Source organism: Macaca fascicularis, chromosome 4 (assembly GCF_037993035.2).
Source record: "Macaca fascicularis isolate 582-1 chromosome 4, T2T-MFA8v1.1".
NCBI classification, from domain to species: Eukaryota; Metazoa; Chordata; class Mammalia; order Primates; family Cercopithecidae; genus Macaca; species Macaca fascicularis.
The window spans coordinates 168,096,938-168,119,257 of record NC_088378.1 but is presented as its reverse complement, the minus strand read 5'-3'; the positions used below and the strand labels follow the sequence as shown (position 1 = coordinate 168,119,257).

At 42.8% G+C, this 22,320-nt stretch overlaps 1 protein-coding gene across 6 annotated transcripts in view; it reads left to right on the top strand.

Annotated features, from left to right (window-relative positions):
• Positions 1-22,320, top strand: part of CDYL (chromodomain Y like) — a 177,710-nt gene that overhangs the window by 143,440 nt on the left and 11,950 nt on the right. For 3 of the 6 annotated variants that reach the window (XM_015449932.3, XM_045390465.2, XM_065544479.1), the window contains 3 exons: positions 14,032-14,291; positions 15,916-16,088; positions 21,873-22,083. In XM_015449932.3, coding sequence (XP_015305418.2) covers positions 14,032-14,291; positions 15,916-16,088; positions 21,873-22,083 — 644 coding nt within the window. Of the gene's footprint in view, positions 1-1,996; positions 13,654-14,031; positions 14,292-15,915; positions 16,089-21,872; positions 22,084-22,320 lie in introns of those variants that run through there. The other 3 variants (XM_015449933.3, XM_045390466.2, XM_045390467.3) reach the window with 2 other exon arrangements.

The following is a 22,320-nucleotide window of genomic DNA, read 5'->3' as shown; positions in this document are numbered from 1 at the left end:
TAAAGTGCTGGAATTACAGGCATCGGCTACTGCGCCCAGTCGAATTTGTTCAGTTTTAAATTGTGTGCGTGTGTGTGTGTGTGTATGGTTTCTTAGTAATTGCACCAGCATGATACATCCCTGAGCCATTCCTCTGGAAAATGGTGGTCTTCAGCCCAGCTGTAGGCATGGCAAGAAGGGAAGGTCAGTTTCAGCTCTAGGGTAGGTGGGTAGATAGATCAATAGGACAGAAATGGGTGTGTTTTAAGCACAGGGCAGGAAGCACCAACATTGGTGCCTAGTGTGTCACTTCCCACATTTTCCCTCCGCAGGACGCAGAATACTAGTGACTAAGCCTCGTTTTCTCTCTCTGCCCAAGTAACTGAGGCTCACCGCACGGTGGCCCAGCACCGGCCTTCTCCCCATTCGTGAAAACCAGTCCACTTGCCCTTACCCTAGGTTGATGCCAGCAGTAACGAGGACTCTGGTTTGAAGCCCTTAACATTTGATAAACAAGAAGACACATTGGGAGTTACAACAGCTCTTGATTCTTTTTTTTTTTGTTTTATTTTTTCCCCTTAAGCTGGCTCGGAACACATTTTCTGAGCCGTGGAGGATGTTTCCCAGCGCCCCCTTCCTAGGTTCAGCTTTTTGTTACTCCTCGCAGGTGGGCGAGCTATGCACTTTCCCGTGCCTCCAGCTTTGTGTCCATATGCTTTTTAACTTGGCATTTAACCCTTCAAAGGCTGGCTGCAGTCTGTTTGTTTCTATCCTGGTTTTTCATGGTAAACCTGCATCATCCCCTAAATATGCAGTATATCTGGCCACCTCCGTTTCTTTGCTGATGGCCTAGAAATGGAGGTGGCCAGATATACTGCATATTTAGGTACCTCGGCGTGCCATATATATTTTTTTTTAACCAATTGCATTCAAAAAATACATATTGAGCACCAAAGGCATGCAAAGCACTTGGGAGTCAGTTTAAATCTCAGCACTTCCCCAGCACTCCCTGGGAATATTCCTGACCTTCGTGGAGAGGCTTCTTGTCAGTAATCACTCATTTTTCCACCATTCTTCTTTTGCTAGTTTGTTTTTCATGTGTAGGTGCCATTACTGCCTATGTGGTGGCAGGCAGCTGGGTGTGATGGAGACCACATTTGTGCAGCCTCATGGGCCTGAATTTGGTATGAGCGTGGCACCCCCCACCTGCTCAGTGACCTTGGGCAGGCGAGGTGGTTAGGCATCCTGGACCTGAAGTTTTCATCTTCAGGGGATTATGGTGTGGGGATTGGGTGAGACACCTGGTACTGCCCGGCCAGCAGTGATGGGTCCGCAGATGTTGGTTGCCGACCCGTTGCCTCGGTATCTGTGTCTCTGACCTCCTGTGATCACCTTGCTCTGAAATCCAGTATGACTGTTCACTGGAATTCCCCCTCTTGCTTTCAGTGAGGAATAAAACAAAGTTGGAAAGAGTTATCAATGTGTGGGCAATTAATCCTGAAGAAAGATGATTAATATGTGAACATTTTTATCTTCCTGAATGATATTGTTAAAAAAGTATAAATACAAGAACGAGCAGTTACAGTGTGTCTACACTGGAGACCACTTCACTGTGTTGAGTGCGTTTCCTTGGGTGCAGTTTTAACGAGGAACACGGAGTAATCCTGATGGTGCCCACTAGTATGCACTTCAGGGCTCCCTGCTGGCTTCCAGATCCTGAGCCGCCTGCCTCCCCTTTTATCATTGTTCCTTATCTGTGTTAATTACCTGGACTTGAACAGTCCCTCCTCTGATTTACGGGAACTGTTACTGCTGCTGTAATCTCAGTGTTCTGACCTGAGCCATTTCCTTTGGGTTACCCTGAATATCCTGTTTGGGTCCTCTGATACGCAGTATCATCAACGGACAGCAGACACACCGACCTGGAGCAGGTCCCCAGCCTCGGGGTGCATCTGATCACAGTGCGGGCCTGAGCTCCACCCAGAGCCCTCGGGTGCCTGCAAATGTGGCCCAGGAAGTGTTTTTTACCTCCTTTTATTTTTTATTATTTTTACTCAACACTTATGTACACCTTACAATTATGTACAATATAATTTGATATATATGTGCAATACGTAGTGATCAAATCCATCACTTCAGACATTTATCATTTCTTTATTTTGGTAACATTTAAAATCTGCTCTTCTGGCTATTTGAAAATATACGATACATTGTTGCTAATTATCGTCACCCTGCAGTGCCATAGAACACTCAGAACTTACTCCTCCAGTCTAGCTTTAATTTTATATCTGTTAACTGACCTCTGGCTCTTCTCCCCCCACCCCCTCCTTCCCAGCCTCTAGTAACCACTGTTGTACTCCCTGTGAGGTCGACTTCATATGAGTGAGATCATGCAGTATTTGTCTTGCTGTGCCTGGCTTATTTCACTTAGCATGACGTCCTCCAGGCTCACCCATGTTGCCCCACATGACAGAATTTCACTCTTCTTTTAAGGCTGAATAATACTCCATTGTGTGTATGTACCAACATCTTCTTTATCCATCCGTGTGTTGATGGGCATTTAGGTCGGTTTGATATCTCGGCTATTGTGAATACTGCTGCAGCAAACGTGGGAGTGCGGAGGTCTCTTTGACATGCTGATTTCATTTTCTTCGGATAAATATCTAGTCAAGGGATTGCTGGATCATATGACAGATTTATTTTTGAAGAAACCTGCATCCTCTTTTCCATAATGAGTGTACTAGTTTACACTCCTACCAACAGTGGTTAATAGAGAGTTCCCCTTTCTCCAAGGAGCATTTTTTAAAAGTCCCCTGGCAATCCCATTGCAGAGTCAGGGTGAGAACCCCTGCCATCATGCAGCACATTGCACTTGCCACATCTGATACAACATTATTATGTGTCTCTAGGTTCACAGTTCTGTGGTTTAATCAGGCTAGTCTTATTTAGTTTTAGGAAAATATCATTAGAGTTGATTTAAAGATACATCATCTCGTTAGTTGGTACTTTTATCTCAAAGTAGTTATTTTTCTTTTTAAAGTCCCCTCGTTTCTTTCGGCACTTAATTTTTTGGGGTTGATTCTCCATGAAAAGTTAGCTATAAAACAGAATCATTTTAATCGCAGGAACCGTAGCTTGTGTTCTTCTCTGTTGATTTTCAGAATGCTCCCTAAGCCTGTGGAGTCTCAGGTATTTAATGTTCTCATTTTGTGGTTTGCCGTTCACCTGTCCTTCCTTATATTTCTAGCATTCTGAAGTTATTTAGCAGTTTCAAGGAATTATTTGTATGTTTCATGGACTAAAATGCTTTTTACACCTTCTCCGTTCTCAGGTTTTTCTTTTGCTTTTAAAGTGAGTTTAAAGCCTTCTGTGAATGTGGTGTTTGGTAGTAAGCATTTCCATCCTTGCTCCCCATTGAGCTCTTGCTGGTTGGTTTGCATGACATCTTGAAGCATATCATTAAGTTAGATGGTTTTATTTTTAGGGCCACGTCTAAAACATGGCTGTGAATAAATTTTTTCTTGAGTCAACCAAAAAATGAATGACTTTGATACTGAGCAGTAGAAAGAAAACTTACAATGAGTTCTGCTGTAATATGATATATGTGTTCCTAAAAATCACCACACTGGAAAATCATGCAATAAAAGCTACAGGGCTTATGGGGCAAATGAGATGAGAGGCACAGCCCACAGAAACTTTGTCATGGGCACGTTAGCCTAATAGAAACAGTGGCACAATTTCAAGTGTCAAATAGTTAAGAAAAGCAAGTACTACAATAAATATGATACTTTATCTTGAAAAAGGACAGCAGAAATTTGCCTGTGGAAGTGGGCATTGGAAAGGTTTCAGCGTGTGGTTACTGTGAAGCAATAGAAGGACTGCAATCTGAAATCATACAGAAAGTTGTAATACCTGATGTGGGTGGGCGGCTGTTTGAGTGTGTTCTCTGTGTGTTTTGTGTATTCCTGCCTAGCCAGTTTCAGCTGGGTGCGGTTGTGCATTCACTGCCTTAGACAATTGTGCATAAATGTGTGAAATTCACAGTATACTGAGATTGTTCCTAATGTGTCACTTGTTTTTACAACAAAACCTGATTTCAGTCCTGATGGTGTATCAATGTCTTTCTTAGAGATGGCTAAGAATGAGCACATATAGTGAACTATATATTGAATGATTTATACCAGCTTATATAGATTTGTGATGCATCTATCCTCATCACAGGAGCTATCCTTAGACTAATTCTAGCTCATCATTTTCCCTGTACTGGAACTATGCGCTTCATGTAGATTTATAACATACAACTAGTTAGGTATACTTCACTCATTCTTCTTTTCAAAAATTTCTTAGCCCATCTCCCTGCTAAATCCTAACCACTGAGGTTTTTATTGGAAGTCTACTAGAATGAGACTGGCCTTTATAACTCGGAGACCCCTATGGATGGGGAATTGGAATTGAAGGAGGTGGAGCAAAGACACTTTCACAATTATTTGTGAAGGACTTATTTAACACATTATGAAGAAAAGAAGTATTGATGTTTAAAGCCTACATTTACTTCCATGTTCATATGAAAATTTGTTCTTAAAGAAAATTTGCAGATTATATAATCTGAATAAAATTGTAAGGTTTGTATAGGTACATAGGATTACTTTCAATATATGTAAATACAATGTTTTGAAATATTAAACTCCATAAAGGGAGAGCTGTTAATTCTGTAGATGCTGTAGTCCTTGCTTTTTGACTTCAGACCAAAGACAACAGTGGTCATTAATATCCAAGATAGTTAAAAGCAGTTTTTGAACTCTTTTTGCAATTGAGACCCTTCTGCTTTAAAAACATATTAAAACTTGCTAACTCTTGATTAGACAATTCTAAACTAAAATATAATTGGAGAAATATCTGTTAATCTTTACCTAGTGAAGAATAATATCCCAGACACTTCTGTCTGGATTTTTTATCCTATAGTGTAGTTTCAAGTGCTTTCTTGATTCTGTCAGTAATATATTGCAAAAATTTACAAAATAGCGAGAAGATAAGATTTATTCTGTGTCTCTCTCATCAAGAAAGAGCCATTATTAACATTTCTATAATTTACATTCCTAATAAACTCACATGGAAACATTGTTGATATCTATCTGTCCACATACCCCTTTTGTTACCTTCATTTTTATTTTTTTCATGTATGACTTTGGGGATGGGCAGTGGAAGGACACGAGCGTGGGAATCAGATCTGCAGGTCCCACACACATTTCAGGTGCGCTGCTGCAGGGATTTGAATCAGATTTTATGCTTCGGAGCTCAGCATGTGTAAGGTATGATATAAATGATAGCTGCTGTGATGCACTTATTGACCTGTATTTTTAAAAATCTTCACAAATATAATAGCTATATAATACTAAGTCAGGTACATGTATGCCATCATTGATTTTACTATTTCCTTACTGCTAGGCACAAAGTTTAGTGCTTTTGGCAATTTTTCCATTTCAAAAGTAAAGCTGTTTGAATACCTTTTGTGTGTAAAAACGTATCCTCATATACTTTCTGTTTTAGGAGTAAAATTCTAAAAGTAGAATTACAAGGGCAGGGGTTGATGGCCACATCTTACACAATTGCTTTCTAGGAATGTACCGATTTATGTATATGTGCCCTTCGCTAGCCCTAGATTGCCATATTTTAAAGTTTTCTAATCTGAAGGTAGAAAGAATGTGTCTTTTTTTAAAAATCAGATCAATTTTTTTGTGTTTTAGTGTTTTCATTCCATCATTCGAATTAGCTGTACACATCGTGTGTGTCTTTTGAGACGGAGTCTCACTCTGTCACCCAAGCTGGAGTGCAGTGGTGTGATCTTGGCTCACTGCCTGCTGCCTCAGCCTCCCGAGTAGCTGGGACTACAGGCATGCGCCACCACACCCGACTAGTTTTTGCATTTTTAGTAGAAACAGGGTTTCACCATGTTGACCAGGCTCGTCTCAAACTCCTGACCTGAAGTGATCCACCTGCCTTGGCCTCCCAGAGTGGTGGAATTGATTATAGGAGTAAGCCACCACGCCCAGCCTTGTGTGTGTTTTTAGGTCTGTTTTATGCTTTGCAGTTATTAGTGCTTTAATGATAAAAATACTAGCTTTTCATCTGTGAAATTTTCAATTTTTATGTACTCAAATTTTTTAACCCTTTTCGTGTTTAAGTTCTTCTCCGTCTAGAAACTTCCCATGTTCTGTTAATGCTTTTTATTAAACAAGACTTTTGCTATTTATTGAATGGTTTATACCAGCTTGTTGATTCGTGATGCATGTATCCTCATCATAGAAGCTGTTAGACTAATTCTAGCTCATCATTTTCCCCTGTGCTAGAACTGTGCTCTTCGTGTAGATTGATAATATACAACTAGTTAGGCATATTTCCCTCATTATTCTTTTCAAAAAAATGTTAGCTTGTCTTGCTGTCCTGCTAAATCTTAACCACCAAAGTTTTAATCAGAAGTCTACTAGAATTCAAATTCGGAAAGAGAAATAGCTTTACAGTATTTGGTGTTCTCCAGAATCATGGCATTCCCACCCCCCACCTTTTTTGTGTGTGTGGTTGTGGGGGGGAGGGTCTTTTTATGTTTCCTAGTACAACTTGATGTTTTCTACTTGTTTATTCCTTTTTTTTTTTTTAATTTTGAAGTTACTTATTCCTAATTTTAGTTAGGGATTATGGGTATTTTCTTTTTAATGTATGTTTATTTTCTAAATAGTTCCCAGAATCTAGAAATGTTGTTGAGTATATTTTTACAATTCTTGTCCTTGAACTAAGCTATCTCACAACATCTTAAAATGCCCTTTATATAAACCATTAACCATTAGTACAGTAAGATTGTGCTTTCATGAGTAATGGGTAAAATTGGTATGTGATTTTGCTCTGTGGCACTTGTGTCTAGTCAGGGTTTTCTTTGCAAAACAGATTGGGTGAATTTTCTTTCTTTTCTCTGTGCTCTGAGGCTATTTGGTACTACACAGCTGTTCCTTAACCTGCGTAGCCTATAAACTGTTTTAAGAGGTAATTCGTTAATGATTTTTTCTCTTTCCTTGTTTTTTTTTTTTTTTTTCTGTTTCTGCTACATCAAAGATCAGTCTTGAGAATTTATATTTTTCCAAAGAATAGTCATTTTTTGAAGCTACTTTAATATATTTTTGTAGTATGTGCAAAGTGGTTTTCATTCATTTTTGTTAGGTTGGTATGAAAGCAGGGGAGACATTGCTTCGGTGATGAGGCCAAACAGTGACTACTGTCTACAGTTAGTTAATGACACTTAGTATGCAGTCGGTGCAGGTCATTTTTACCCATATATTTACTGGTCTGATACTCTTTATTCCTTTGTATATATTCAGGCTTCTTTCTGTCTGGTATTATTTTCCTTCTGCCTGAAGAACATTTTTTTAACATTCCTTACAGTGCAGGCCTGCTGGTAACAAACTCTCTCAGCTTTTGTCTAGAAATGTGTTTGTTTCTCCTCTGTTTTTGAAGGACATTTCTGCTGCCTGTGTGCTGGGTATATAGGTTGACTTTTTTTTTTCTTGATATACTTCAAAGGTGCCATTCCATTTTCTTCTGTCTTGTATACTTTCTGAATGTCAGTATTGAGTTCTGTTATTCTATCTAATCTTTTTGTTCTCACATTGTCAACAGATTATGATAGGCCTTAGTTTGGGGTTTATGTGTATTTATCATAATTAGTATTTTTTAAGCTTCTTGGATCTGTCAGCTTCTGGTTTTTATTAAATACGGAAAACTTTCCACTATTATTTCTGCAAATAGTTTACTTACACATACACACACCCCCCACACACATCCCTTCTCTGAGACTCAAATTACACATATACTAGATTACTTAACATTGTCCTACAGAGCACTATGGCTCATTATTTTTTCTGTTTCTTCTCCTGTCATACTGCATTTTGGACACAGCCTATTGCTGTGCCTTCAAGTTCTCTGATCTTTTTAGTATCTAATTGGTTAAACATATTCAATGAAATTTTTATTTCTAATCTTTCATTTCTGCATTATGTTCATGTTTTTCTTTAAATCCTTATGCACATTGAGATTATAACAGTTTTGAAGATGTTCTTTTCTGGTAATACCATCATCTCTCATTTTTAGTCTTTATTAACTGATTTAGTCACTGGTCCTATTTTCCCACTTCTTTTCTTGTCTTTTGGTTGATTACTTTTGGTTGATTACTGAACATTGTGATTTACATTTTGGGGTGCTGGATTTTGTTGTATGCTTTTTTAAAGTGTTAGATTTGTTCTGGCAGTAAATTGTTAGTTGCATATCAGTTTGATCCTTTCACAGCTTATTTTGAAGCTTTGTTAGTGCAGTTTTAAGTATTCTGTATTCTAGAGCTAGATTATTTCCACTGTTCTGGGGTCTCTCTACTGAATGCCTCATGTATTTGATGAGGTCTCTGCTCTGGCTGATGAGGACTTCCGTCCCTAGGCAAACTTGAGATTATTCATTTTATAGGTTTCTGGTAATTGTTCTTTCCTCAAAAGTTGTTCACTGCCCAGCCTTGTGGAATTTCTCCCTGTGCATGCTCAGATTGGTTCAGCAAAGACTCAAAGGGATCCCTAGGCTCTCTGGAACTTTCTGTCTGTGTAGCTCCCTCCTTTTCCGTATCATGCCTCACAAATTACAGCCTCCTGGGCCTCCCCCAAGTCATCTGTTCTAAGACAGCGTTTTTGCCAGCTGTGTCTGGGTTCCCCTCCCTGCACCTGCAGTGTGGCAGCTGCAGTTGTTATGTGTATTTTATTCAGTTTCCTAGTTATCAGTGGCAGGTGAAGAAGTACAGACGCTGTTCTCTTTAGGTGGGAAGTGGGTGTCACAAGTCATTGTTAGAGACTTGCACTTTTTGAAGCAGTGATACTTAACAGATTCACCATGTGTATTTGAGGGTATCCTTTTTGTTCTTGAACATATTAAAAGAAAATCAATTACTGCAAGAGATACTAAAATAGGTTTCTTTCCTAGTCGAATTTTATGTTAATAAATCCTAGGAAAGCCTTGGTACTCTCTGAATCCAAATCCTTAAGGAACTCTCAGTTCACTGAGGCAACTTGTACTCCTGTGTTTCCATGAGAGTCATCGTTCCAGGGAGTCACACTAATTTCCACAGTTTGGGGTGGGGGGGTGGGTTTTTTCTAAATCTCAGTGATTACCATTTGTTTAGTCATGAGCAGCTAATTCTGCTCTGAAGTGTAGAGCTTACCATCCTTGGCTTGGGTTGAGGTAATGAGCTGTGTGACACTTGGCCAGTCATTTAAGCTACTCGTCTCTAAATTGAGGGATGTGGACTAAAGGGACTTGAAGGCCCCTTCCATGAGTTTACTGAGTAAATATGTACTGAGTGTTGTGTGCACTGGAGATGGGTGGGTAAGACAGGTGAGGACCCTGCTCTTACACACAGCTTAGTGGAGTACATAGATGATACTATAAATAAAAATACAATGAGAAAGAAATAACTTTCAGGGGTGCTTTGAAGAAAACAAACCAGGGTGATATGAAGTGCTGATGGGAGGGACCGGCATTAGGATGGGAGGTCCAAGAAGGCTTGTCTGAGACACTGAAATTTGAGCTGCCGTCCAGATAAGCAGAAGAAACTGGCCATTTGAATTCCAGGTCATAGATGTTCTAGGCAGAGGGAAGAATATGTGCAAAGGTCCTGAGATGGGCACAAACCTGGGTGGCGTGAGAACCCTGGGTGATGTGAGAACACTGTGGCTCGATTGTCTTGAGTGGGGGGCACATGTGATGATCAGGGTCCTAGTCAGTGCTGGCAGTCTGGGACTCCAAGACTTGATCGTGCTGTGAATACTTCTCTACCTAAATAGTGCAAAGTTCAGTGTCACATGCCCTACTCAGATGAGTAACAGGGAGTGCCAGGAATTACATTGGGATGGGGTGTGGTCGCTGAAGCTCCAGCAAGATCACAGAGTCTGAAATGAGCAGGGACCTCACTGGCACTAGGAGCCAACACAGTTTTAACACAGGAGGCTGAAGGCCAAGTCAAGTAGTCATGATCAGCATGAGCCAAAATGAATCCATTTTTAAGTTAGCAGAACCACGGATAGTTCCGTAGGCACTATCGCCTCAAAGAAAATGCTGAGCTTTTTCTGAGACTCACATATAAAGGCTGCATGGACTCCATAGCCTAGAAATGTTGCTTCGGTGGAAGGAAGCCACCAGGAAAACTGCTGGGAGGGTTTAAGGAATATGTGACTTTTTTTTTTTTTTTTTTTTTTTTGAGACGGAGTCTCGCTCTGTCGCCCAGGCTGGAGTGCAGTGGCCGGATCTCAGCTCACTGCAACCTCCGCCTCCTGGGTTTACGCCATTCTCCTGCCTCAGCCTCCCGAGTAGCTGGGACTACAGGTGCCCGCCACCTCACCCGGCTAGTTTTTTGTATTTTTTTTAGTAGAGACGGGGTTTCACCGTGTTAGCCAGGATGGTCTCGATCTCCTGACCTCGTGATCCGCCCGTCTCGGCCTCCCAAAGTGCTGGGATTACAGGCTTGAGCCACCGCGCCCGGCAGGAATATGTGACTTTTACATAGAGAAAGGAAAGACACAGTGAAAGCAAGAGCAGTTCAGAGGTGGGGAGGGCGGACCTGAAGCCAGCCAGCTTTGTCCTGGTGGGAGGCAGGTGTCTTAGCCATTTGGGCTGCCATAACAAAATACCGTAAACTGGGTGGCTTGTAAATACACAACAGAATTATTGTGTTAATTGTCCTCATAATTCTGGAGAGAACCCTAAGATCAGGGTGCTAGCAGGTTCAGGATCTGCTGAGGGCTCACTTCCTCGTTCACAGATAGCACGTTTTTGCTGCATCGTCACATGGCAGAAGGGCCAGGGGGTATTGGCCCTCATTTTAAGGGCACTCATCCCATTCATGAGGGCCCCACCCCCATGACCTAATCACCCCCCACAGGCCGCACCTCCTCAGACCATCGCCTTGTTGGGGAGGATTTCACCACGGGAATTGGGGTGAGGCACAGGCATTTGGGCCATGGCACCAGGCCTTCCCTGTGTTGCCAGGATGCTGCTTTTTGTGCTTGGATACAGCAGCAATTAAAAATCCAGCTCAGATTGCGGAGCTCTTAAAGACCCACGGAGCTCTCACTTGGCATTACCCGCTGCTGGCATGTGTAGTCTGAAGGAACCCCCTTCTGAGAATGCCCAAAGTCTCCACATCTGCCTCCTGTCTCAACATGCCAGCACTGTGTCACGTAGCCTCTGCCTGCTTCCGCACAGCATTGTTCCTGGTGCGATCTCTCTTTAGGCAGGGAAATCGTTGCTGTCGGCTGTCACCTAAGTGGCAATGTCTTCTCACCTGCCCTTTTAACAACAACTGCTGTGCTCATGTGTGTTTTTATTGGTTGATTTTTAGTTGTCTTTCATTGTGTCCTGTGGTCTGGCTTCCACTCTTCACGCCGTAGTGAAGCATTGCCCACGCTTACGAGTGGCCTCTCATTTCCCCCTATGTTACCTCTTCTGCGTTCTCCTCCACCTCTGCAGCACGTGCCCCTGCAGACACATCCTCACTGCTGTGGCCTGCTCTCCTTCCTTTGAGGAAGCCAGTGATTGCCAGTTATTCCTGCTTCCCTGCTGCCTCCTGGCTCTGCCTGTGCTCCTCCCCAGCACTTCCCAGCTGGCTTCAGCAGGCTCACTCTCTGTGTCAGTCTTCCCCTGGGAGCTCATACTGTCAGTTTAGCCATTTTTGGCACCAACCCCAAGTACCTCTCTCCAGCCCTGACTTCCCTCCCCTGATCTAGTTGTGCACTTCGGGCCGTGCACATCTCCCCCTGGATACTCACCCTGGAGGAGCAAGCGTTTCTCCCTCGCCTCCTCCCTCAGCAACTCCAGGCTGCCCTGTGGAAGCCCCTTTCCCACTCCTCCAGACTCACAGGTTCAGAGCCATCCAGCATCCATTTCTGTAGACTCAGAAGGTTCCTGGCCATGTGGACTCTGGGTCCCAGTTGAATGGGTTGAAGAATGATGGACAGAGGGACAGAGGGACAGATGAAGACAGCGAGTGCAGACGGGTGAGGCTGTGATGGGACTGAGACTGGAGGATGGCACGGAGGAGAGGAGCAGATTAGAGAGGGCTCCTGAGGGGAGACAAGATTGCCAAACATTTTTAAACGAAGATGAGAGAAGGATCTGGTAGGGAAGAGGATGGAGGTTAAAAGAAAAGTCTTTCCTGAGTTCCTTGGAAGGACTCAGCAACACCTTGGCTGACGGGTAACATCCGACCCAGAGGTCTTCAGTTAGAACCACTCCAGGCTACAAGTCCTCTGGAAACTTGAGAGATTTGACAGCGTTGGGGTGACAGAGGTCACTGTGTCGTTGGTCATATCGACAAGTCCCTGAATAGTAGTGCGTATTCCAGTGTGGACTGGAAAAGGAATTATAGTGCATCCCTACCGTGGGCCTCGCCTGCCACGCAGCTTTTGGAAAGAACAGGAAGCTTTGTTCTGATAGAGAAGCCATTCTAAGATATTGTCAAAGGAATAACCATGAGATGTAGCAATGTATATTTCTTGTATAAGTACAAGCAAGGCAACAATGCATAAGATACAGCAAAACCCTGTGTCTAGTGTGCTGCCATGTGTGCTTTTAAAAGCCAGGGTGATGGAGAAGTCTGCCGTGATATCTTCTTGTATATCCATGGAGGTGCTCTGGTGGGGCCCCTGAGAAAGCAGCCCCAGTGTCTGAGAGGGCAGGGGGTCCTGTGCAAATAGGATCAGGTTGTGAGGGGCTTTCACTCTAATATCTTTTATATTTTTAGGTTCTTGAACCATATATATGTATTATAACCTCTTTAAATTTTTCAAAACATTTAATTTAAAAAAAGAAAACCTCTAGCAATTAAAGTAGTATTTCCAGCAGTTGAATGACAGCTAGCTTGTTTTGCCAGGGAGGTTATTTGGCTCCTCTGAAATGTCCATTCTTGAGTTTTCTGGTGGCTTTGGCTTATTCTCTTTCAGTTTGGAGGAAATATTTCTGATTCATAATTCTTCATGCTCCGCGCTCAGGGAACTTCTCCCGTTGCTGATGTTACTAGTAAAGCCCGATCTGGTTTTCTTACATTTCTTTCCTTTTTTCCCCATCCACTCTGTGCATTCATCACCACATAAGATCATGTCTGGACAATTCATGTAGATAGGATAATTATTTGCATTCTTAGCCAGGCGCAGTGGTTCGTGCCTGTACATCTCAGCTGCTTGAGAGGCCAAGGTAGGAGGATCACTTGAGGCCAGGAGTTTGAGACCAGCCTGAGCAACATAGCAAGACCCCATCTCAAGACCCTGGCAAAACACGCTGCTGTTAAGCTGTGGCGTATGAGGGAACGCTGGCAGGATGCTTTGTGTGGTGGGAGAGAGGAGAGCTATCTTCAGCTGGTTAACAGGGCTGTTTGAAAAAGGATGGAACAGGGACAAGTAGATGGACTTTCCGATAGTCCCCTCCCAGGGCAGCTAGAAACAACTGCTGAGTGTCACACAGGGGCGGTGGTCTGAAGTGGCGGCTGCCACACGGCTCTGTGACCCAGAGAGAAGGCCGGCTGCATCCGTGTGTCTGTCCAGTTCATCTTGCCTTCGGAAAAAGAAGTTTCGACTAGATGGCCTTGGCTCTAATAATAAGGTATTTTCCTGAGTCATTTTCCTTTTTTCTTTCAGCTGCTCAAACCTGGAACAGACACTCTCCACGAGATCCATTCTCTCTTGATTCTGTCCTTTAAAAAAATCTCTTAACTGTGTAGCCTCCTTTCAATGAGTACGTCTCCATCTGTGTTTTTTAGGCAAGGGGAAACAAAAGAGTGATTTTCTTGTCAGACATTGAAAGAGAAAAAGTGGCTTTAAAAGTAGACTTTGGCTTTCTAAAGGTTCGAAGTTTTAATGTTCTTATATGAATACATTAAATCCTAAGTGTGTAATGAACATTTTTATCCAGTTCAAAGATGACACTTGGGAGTGAACTGGTGGTGGGACGTCACAGACTACTGTGATTTCAAACTCTCAGCAGGTACATCTCCGTTCATGGATGCATTAACAGCCAATGGGACAACCAGCATACAGACATCTGTTACAGCAGTGACGGCCAGCAAAAGGAAATTTATTGACGACAGAAGAGACCAGCCTTTTGACAAACGATTGCGTTTCAGCGTGAGGCAAACAGAAAGTGCCTACAGATACAGAGATATTGTGGTCAGGAAGCAGGATGGCTTCACCCACATCTTGTTATCCACAAAGTCCTCAGAGAATAACTCACTGAATCCAGAGGTGAGAGGCACTCTTGGGCTGGCATGGGCTTCGCGCTTCTCCCTGCCTGATTTCCGGGCCTGCTTGGCGGAATTGGCTCTTCCTGTGCTCTTTCTAAACCTTCCCTTTGGGCCATCTCCCGATGCCCACCAGAAGGGAGGGAGCAGAGGAGAAGTTGCGGGCTTTGCTCCGTGTCACACCTCTGATGGCCATGAATTCAGGATGCTTGGAGTGTGCTGCGTGTCCATCCCCATTCTCCTGGGTGTGGGTCCACCCAGGGCTCCGTGCCTCTGGTCCACCTCCTGCCTGGAAGCTCTTCATCTGGCGGGCACAGGGCTCCATGAAGGCACGTGGAAAATGTGTGTGCACGCGCCTTGCTTTAGGTTTCATCAGATTCTTAAAGGGTTCTTTGTTCAGACAGAATATAAGTGCCCCAGGGGTCCCAGTCCCTTCAGAATATTTACTGTCTTTCCAGTCCCCAGATCCTCCTCAGCGGCTGTAGCAGAACACACAGCAGGGCTTTCCACGCATGCTCATTGCTGGTAGTGCCTTGTAAGGAAGTTTTCTAGAACTGGTAGTGGGAAAGGTTAGAACATGAATTTTGTGAAGTTTCTAGAATTGGCAGTATTTGATCCTAACCTGTACCTTTCCAAAATGTGAAGTCCTAGTAGTTTATGAGTAGCTAGGTTGAGTTTTGTCCAGACAAGAAAACCTAACTACAGAAAGTCTGTGTGTTTGCCCGGGGTCACATAACAAACCAGTTCAAAGTTGGTCCGTGGTACACTTTTAGACTGCAGAGTCCCTTCATTGGTTATTTTTAAATGCTTCACAGAGATCATTTAAAATGATTTTATGCCCTAAAATTACCTGTCTGTGCTAACGTACTTGGACTTAATGCACTTACGCAGCAAACTATTTTCTGTCCCAAGTGTAATAGGGTAGTTTTTAAAACAAAACAAAACCGAAACAGTAGAACTGAACGAGTTTCTTTCAACTGGTTTGAATGTGCCACCTGCTGTCCAAACTGGAGAAATGCCCAGTGATACAATAAGCAACTTGCCTTATCTAAGAGCCGCAATGGCTGTAGAAATACTAAGATAATGTAGATTCCCATGTCTTTTTAATTATACTCTAGTTATGTAGTTATATTTTACTCCATCCCCAGCATCTCAATCTCTGGTTACAGAAAAAGAGACATTTGCAAATTAATTAAAATCATGGTAGATATCAGTAACTATATCAGGCTATGATGCATTTTTCATAGATGCAGATTATCCAGTAATAAAATGCTTTCAGGCCAAGCGTGATGGCTGATGTGTGTAATCCCAGCACTTTGGGAGGCCAAGGCAGGAGAATCCCTTGAGCCCAGGAGTTCAAGACCACCCTAGACAACATAGCAAAACTCCATCTCTACAAAAAAGTTGACAAATTAGCCAGGCATGATGGCCCAAGCCTGTAGTCCCAGCTACTCAGGAGGCTGAGGCGGGAGGATTGTTTGAGCCCAGGAGTTCGAGATGCAGTGAGCCTTGATTAAACCATTGCACGCCAGCCTGAGCAACAGAATGAGACTGTCTAAAAAAAAAAATGCTTTTAGGATTTCACACCCAAAATATTCTTTGCCACTTTAACTTCTGGTGACTTTCAGGTGATGAGAGAAGTCCAGAGCGCTCTGAGCACAGCCGCTGCCGACGACAGCAAGCTTGTACTGCTCAGCGCGGTCGGCAGCGTCTTCTGTTGTGGACTTGACTTTATTTATTTTATACGACGTCTGACAGATGACAGGAAAAGAGAAAGCACTAAAATGGCAGAAGCGATCAGGTATGTAAAAATGATGTTTTTTAAACGCTGGTTGGGTGCTTTGTTTTTGGTGTACAAATCCCGATAGAATGGGCCTGACCTGACCAAGCCTCGAGAATAAAATATTCTTCTTCTTCCACGGAGAGACACGAGCAGCCAAATCAATTAAATCATCTGTCTTTTCTATGGGCTTGCCATAAATTACTACTTGCCTTGGGCAAATAACTGATTTCAAGGTTGGTTTAAACCCAGCAAGTGTTCAGGGAATGTTCTAATGATTAGAGTATATGATCGTGTATAGACAGAGTTCCTATTATTTGTGCCATGAGTATGTTCTGTCTTCAATCCTTAAATAAAGATCTTTTCCAAATAATAACTTAGCATTTGCTTGACTCCGAAGCAAATTGTCTAGGCTTTCTGATGAGATGCTTCTGCAACGTCACATGGAGCCCTTTTTGTTTTGTTTTTTTGTTTTGTTTTGTTTTTAAATACAAGTAGCACACGTTCTTGTTCAGGTTCATCCTAAATTCCAGCTGGACAGAGAACCAGATAGTAGGGAATAAACAGCGGAAGTCCTTCTCCTTCCCTCCCCTCAAGGTATCCATCATTGATTGGTGTGTCTTCCCCAACCTTTTTCTGAACATTTTGTTCTCATGTTCAGTTCAATTTATTAGATTTATTTTTAAATTCACAAGTAAAAATTGTATATACTTATAGCGTACAACATGATATACTGAAACACAAATACATTGCAGAATGATTAAATCAAGCTAATTAACATACGTATTACCTCACATACTTACCATTTTGTGTGTGTGGTGAGAACACTTAAAATCTACTCTCTGCAATTTTCAAGTATAAAATACATTAACTATGGTCACCATGATGTAAAATAGATGTCTTGATCTAAGCATTTTCAAATATTTGTTTCATACATACACATAAATAATATCAATTTAGTTCTGTCGTTGCTTTGCAACTTGCTTTTTTCATGTGACAATATGACTGAGATGTTTCTGTTTCCTTGGTTGTTGGATTTTCCTCTGCTATATGATAACAGTGCAAAAAACTTTCTCTAAAACCATTTAATTCTGCTAACAGCATATCCCCTCATGCTAATCACTCTATGTATAATTAGAAGTGTCTGATTTTTCAGAGGTGAATTTTATTTGAAATGGATGAAACCTAGTCGTCAACCAGAAAGTTGGCTATGCTTCTCTACCCACCTCCCTAAAATGACATATCCCCAGGTGGCCCCCATAAGCCCTTTGTGCTTGCCTTTTTAACTTACAGAGGATGACAAATGAAAGAAAACAGACTTGCAAAATGGCAATAAAATAAATTTGATCTTTTCCAAAATCCCAGATTTCTGGAGGGCTGAAGTTGAACTACTTTTGGCAGTTACTAGGCTCCAGCTGAGCACTGCCCGTGGGGCACTGGGCTTTCTAGCACCTAAACCCTTCTAGAGCTTGCACAGCAGGATTGGTGTGGTGGGTGGCGGGGGCTGTTTTTTCTGTTTTGGTGAGTCCGGGGTAGGCAGGGACGTCTTTCTTTGACAGACACCCAAGATGACTCTGCTGGGCACTGCCCAAACAGCCCATCACAAGAGTCCCGGAACCCACACCTCTGGGTTGAAGGGGATTGCCTTGGTCTTTCATAACATATTTAATCATTTTCAGAATTACTGTATTTTCTCATATGATGTACACATGTGTTTAAGACGTTATCCCTAAATCTTTTGAGAGTTGCCTTTTATAGGCTATCATATGTGTGTTTTTTTTTTTCAGAAGTAGTTTGAAATTTTATTAACAATCTTATTAAGTATTGTTTCTGATCTCCCAGGGGATTTCATCCCTGTGGTACACTAGGTGGGACCATCTTGTTCTTCAGTTTAAGATTAAACTGCTTGATCAGTATCATAAATCCTTGGCTGACTCTCAGCACCTCTAAGACAGCTTCATTATTATCCATTCAGGGTGAATTCCATGAACTTAGCTTTTATTTTTAAAATACAAACCACCATGCCTCATATGGTCACTTTGTATGTTCTCCATAATGTCCTGCTCAATGTACACATAATATTGTGCTATTTGGTAGCTCTGCGGTAATAAGAAAATCAGATGTGTCAGCCAGTGGCTTCTGGGTCCTGGCTCCGTTTTCCCGTGTAGACTTTTCCCTGGCTCCACTCGTGAGCCCTGCTGGTGCCTCGCCGGGTGCAGCTCACTCCTCCCTCCAGCGTTGAATTCCCTTGGACAGAGGCTGTGGACTTGTGGCGCTGGGATTAGTAAAAGCAGAGGAAAGCTTGATCAAGTCAGGTTTAAGTGGAGATCTCCTTTGTTGAACTTTATGTCACTTTAATAGTTCATTTTCATCAGTTCCCTGCTCACTCCACTCTCCCTACTCCCAACAAAAAGCTGGATTGATATTCTTGTGAAGAGCCAAGTCCTACTTTAGGAAAACCGACTTGTTTCTTCTTCATGTGACTATATTTTTGTCAATGTGAATTTTCCTTAATATACTCTGGCAAGATCAGAAAAATAATTAGTTACACCAAAGTCACTTAACCTTTCCTCCTCTTATTTGCATTTAAATTAATTTTTATATGGATAAAAGCTCTTCCTGTGTATATTTTTCATTTCTCTGGTGTCTTGTCTCATGTTCCTTAAAACTTGGAGGCAAAGGACTTCATTGTAGCAAGTTTCCAAGGGAAAAGCGGGAAACAGGAAGATGAGGTTTCGTATTAGGTCACCAGGTGTCTAAAGTAGCTAACTTCGTTACGAGGATTGGTGGTTTGCAGTTTGCAGAGTAATTGCCACAAAAATATTCTGCGCATTGGTGATTAAAACAAAATTATCTCAAGTTCATGGATAGCATTGGGCTTCTGAAGTCTGCCGGAACCAGTAGCTGCCACGGGGTGTCATCGACCAGGAGACTTCTCTCCCCAGAAGCGAGGTTTCTTCTTCCTCCCACAGAGGGAGACCGGGGGGCCTGTCCAGGCAGTGCCCCAGGGGCAAGAGGATTTGGGAGAGAACAAAGGGAGCCAGTAAACATGCCCCATGACCCTGACCTGTACCCCATTCGATCCTTCAAGTGAAGGTGCCGTTCAAATGAGGGAGACCTCAGCCATGGAAAGGCAGCAGCACACTGGCTGCCCAACCTCAGGTCCCTGCTGCCTCCTTCTCCCCAGACATTCCCTTGACAGTCCCTACATCTTATGTGATTTTCCAACTGTTTGTTGTCTCCAAATTAGTAAATGTCCTTTAAAGGAAGAGTTTTGTTTAATTATAAAGTCTTTTTAGACTAATTATATGGCAAATATCAACCTCCTTCCCTGCCATATCCAACAACAGCCTTGAATTCAATTCCAAAGAAACAAATTTAAATTCAATACATTGCGTGGCACACATTTGAGTGTTCATACATTTTTATTTTAAGTTTAAAACACACTTGGTTGAAGCCCACAGAAGCAGGGGCTACTCGGGAGAGGACCGTCCCAGGCCTGAAGGCAGCCCCTGCCTCGCCTCTGGTGCCTTCTGCCTTGATGTGCAGCTCCCTTGGTTAAGCCTTGATGGTCCTGGGAAGTTGTACTAGGCAGAGAAAGCATTTCTGTAAAGATTTTCTTTTTTAAAACGAAACGAGTCTCTGTGTGTACCACATCCTTTGCTGGCATCTCCGGGCTCACGATTCAGAATGGCCAGTTCCCATTCCCTCAAAAGGGAAGGGGGTCTGTGCCCCAGAGCATGCTGGTTCGTTCATACTCCGCCCAGAAAGAGCCACCAGCTGCAGGGGAAGTCACCATTCTAGGCAAAAGTAAAAATAAAATTTCAGTTCCCCAAAAAAGCCTTCAGCCTATTAAAACCTAAGTTTTGACTTATCAATATCTATTAATATTTTAGAAGCAGATTTTTTAATACAAATATAGGGGCAAGGGGGGCAAGGATATATGAAATAATTCCTTTTGCTGTTTCTCTATAGAATTATCTTCTTATTACCTTGATTTTTATCATCCCTTTTATGTTAATTGATCGCCCCATCCGTGGTTTCCAGATGTCAGCCTGGGCAGCGGCTATACCCGTTTGCCTTCTGTTCCATGAGGCAGGTGAAAGTGGAGCTACTCAGATTTTGGAAACAGCTGCTCCTTATCATGGAGACAGTTCAGCAGTTTTACCTTTTCATGAGTCATCAGTCACTGGGCCTAGGAAATGTATTTCCGTCTTGTGTCATTGACCCCAAATCCTCAAAAGACAACACAACTGAAATAGCTTCATGTAGTTCTTCTGGGCTTATTTCAAGAGTCTGCTTAAAAGGTTGTCTGACATTCTGTATCAGTAAACCTTAGTGTGATCTTTCTAACAGTGCCTTAGGCTCTCTCATTTAGAAAGACTTGGTGCAACTCATTCATTTGAATGAGTTAATTCTTGCTCAGTGCAAAGATCCCACAAACCTTGGGGGCTCGACTGAGGTCCAGCCGCTAAACTGCAATTCCTCACCCTCCTGTTCACACACACACACACACCCTCCTCACTTCCCCAACCTGCCCCCTCCAAAAAATATGAGTCATCCATCAGTATCTCGGGGAGTTGAGCGAGGAGCTATCTCAGATGCTGAGTCATGATTTTCAGAGAAGATCTGAACAGATTGCTCTGGTTTTAAATGGCTGAACTGTAGAGAGCATCTAGATTGTTATTTTCAGTATTAAAGATGGGGGTCAGGTTTAGAATCCAGCAAGTGAAAAGCTGTCCTTACTCTGCACTTCTGATCTAGAACTCAGCCTGCACTAAAGGTGCACTTCTGATCTAGAACTCAGCCTGCACTAAAGGGACTATCTTGTGTTTATTCTTTTGTCTACTGTGTGAAATCATTAAGAAGAAACAACCTCTGAGCATAAAATCAGCTTCTAGTATTCGGGGGAAGAAAATGCACATTCCCACAGTGCTATGACACCAAGCTACCCTACATTGAAAAGCAGCCTACTTTTCCAGCCTGATCTAAAGCAAATCCCAAAATAGCATTAGCTTGATTTATTAAACCTCCATCCTGCTCAAAGGTGGCTCCACGCCTGACCCCCTGTCCTCCGAACTCCTGCTGCAGCCGTCCCCTCCAGCCCGCAGTGGAGCAGGATGTGGGTAAGGCCTGGGCCCTGTGCTGCTTGCTCTTCTTGTTTGCGGGTCTCCTGTCTTGAGCCAGCCTGTGAGACTTGTCTCCATGTCCCCCAGACTGTTCAGTCCACTCGCACGTAAATTCAGGAAATAGCAGTTATTGCCAAATAATCAGTGAGCTGTCTGAAATCAGGAGCCAAGGCCGGACCCAGATCCCAGGGTTTTTGTGACCCCTAATCCACTACTATCCACTTAACAGCAGGCAGTCTTAGTATGCCCTGGCAGATTTCCTCTGTGACAGCTTCTTGATTGGTCTTATAAAGCCCAGAATATGTACTGGGCTCCGAGGGAGGCCCAGTGTGTCTTCGAGGGAGGATGGGTTGGGGAGCAAGATGTGTTGTTCATAGAGCTCGAGAGCCACCTGCAAAGGCCAGCGCAGCTCATGGCTGCGTGTTACCCTGTGGCCTTCACGTAGGTCCTGTAGCGACAGCCACCACATGCGTGGGCTGCGGGCTGTCACCAAACCTTTACAGCACGTAGTAAATAAGTCTAGGGTCCGCAACTGCTGGGGAAGGCCTTAAACAAATCTCAGGTCTTCATGATTTCCGCAGCGTTTACATCTTGGTGAACTGAATTCCATAATAGACTTTTCCTTTGCTCAAATATGCAATGTTTTGAGTAATTCCCCATTTATTTTTCATTTTAGAAACTTCGTGAATACTTTCATTCAGTTTAAGAAGCCCATCATTGTAGCGGTCAATGGCCCAGCCATCGGGCTAGGAGCATCCATATTGCCTCTTTGCGATGTGGTTTGGGCTAATGAAAAGGCTTGGTTTCAGACACCCTATACTACGTTCGGACAGAGTCCAGATGGCTGTTCTACCGTTATGTTTCCCAAGATAATGGGAGGAGCATCTGTGAGTACCTTTAAAAAAAAAATCATTCTAGAAAGCTTCCTGAAGAAATCTGGTTTGGTTATTGCTTTTCTAAAGCTGTACAGTGTGTCATTCTGTGGGGACTTTTCATCTTGTAGTTCAGATTTGGGTTCATAGACGTTGTTGACCCTTTTTGCATCATTCCCTAGAAAAGGACTTCATTCATTGAGGAGCCTACCCTACCACTTTGCATAATTCACACTGATATCTACTGTTAGT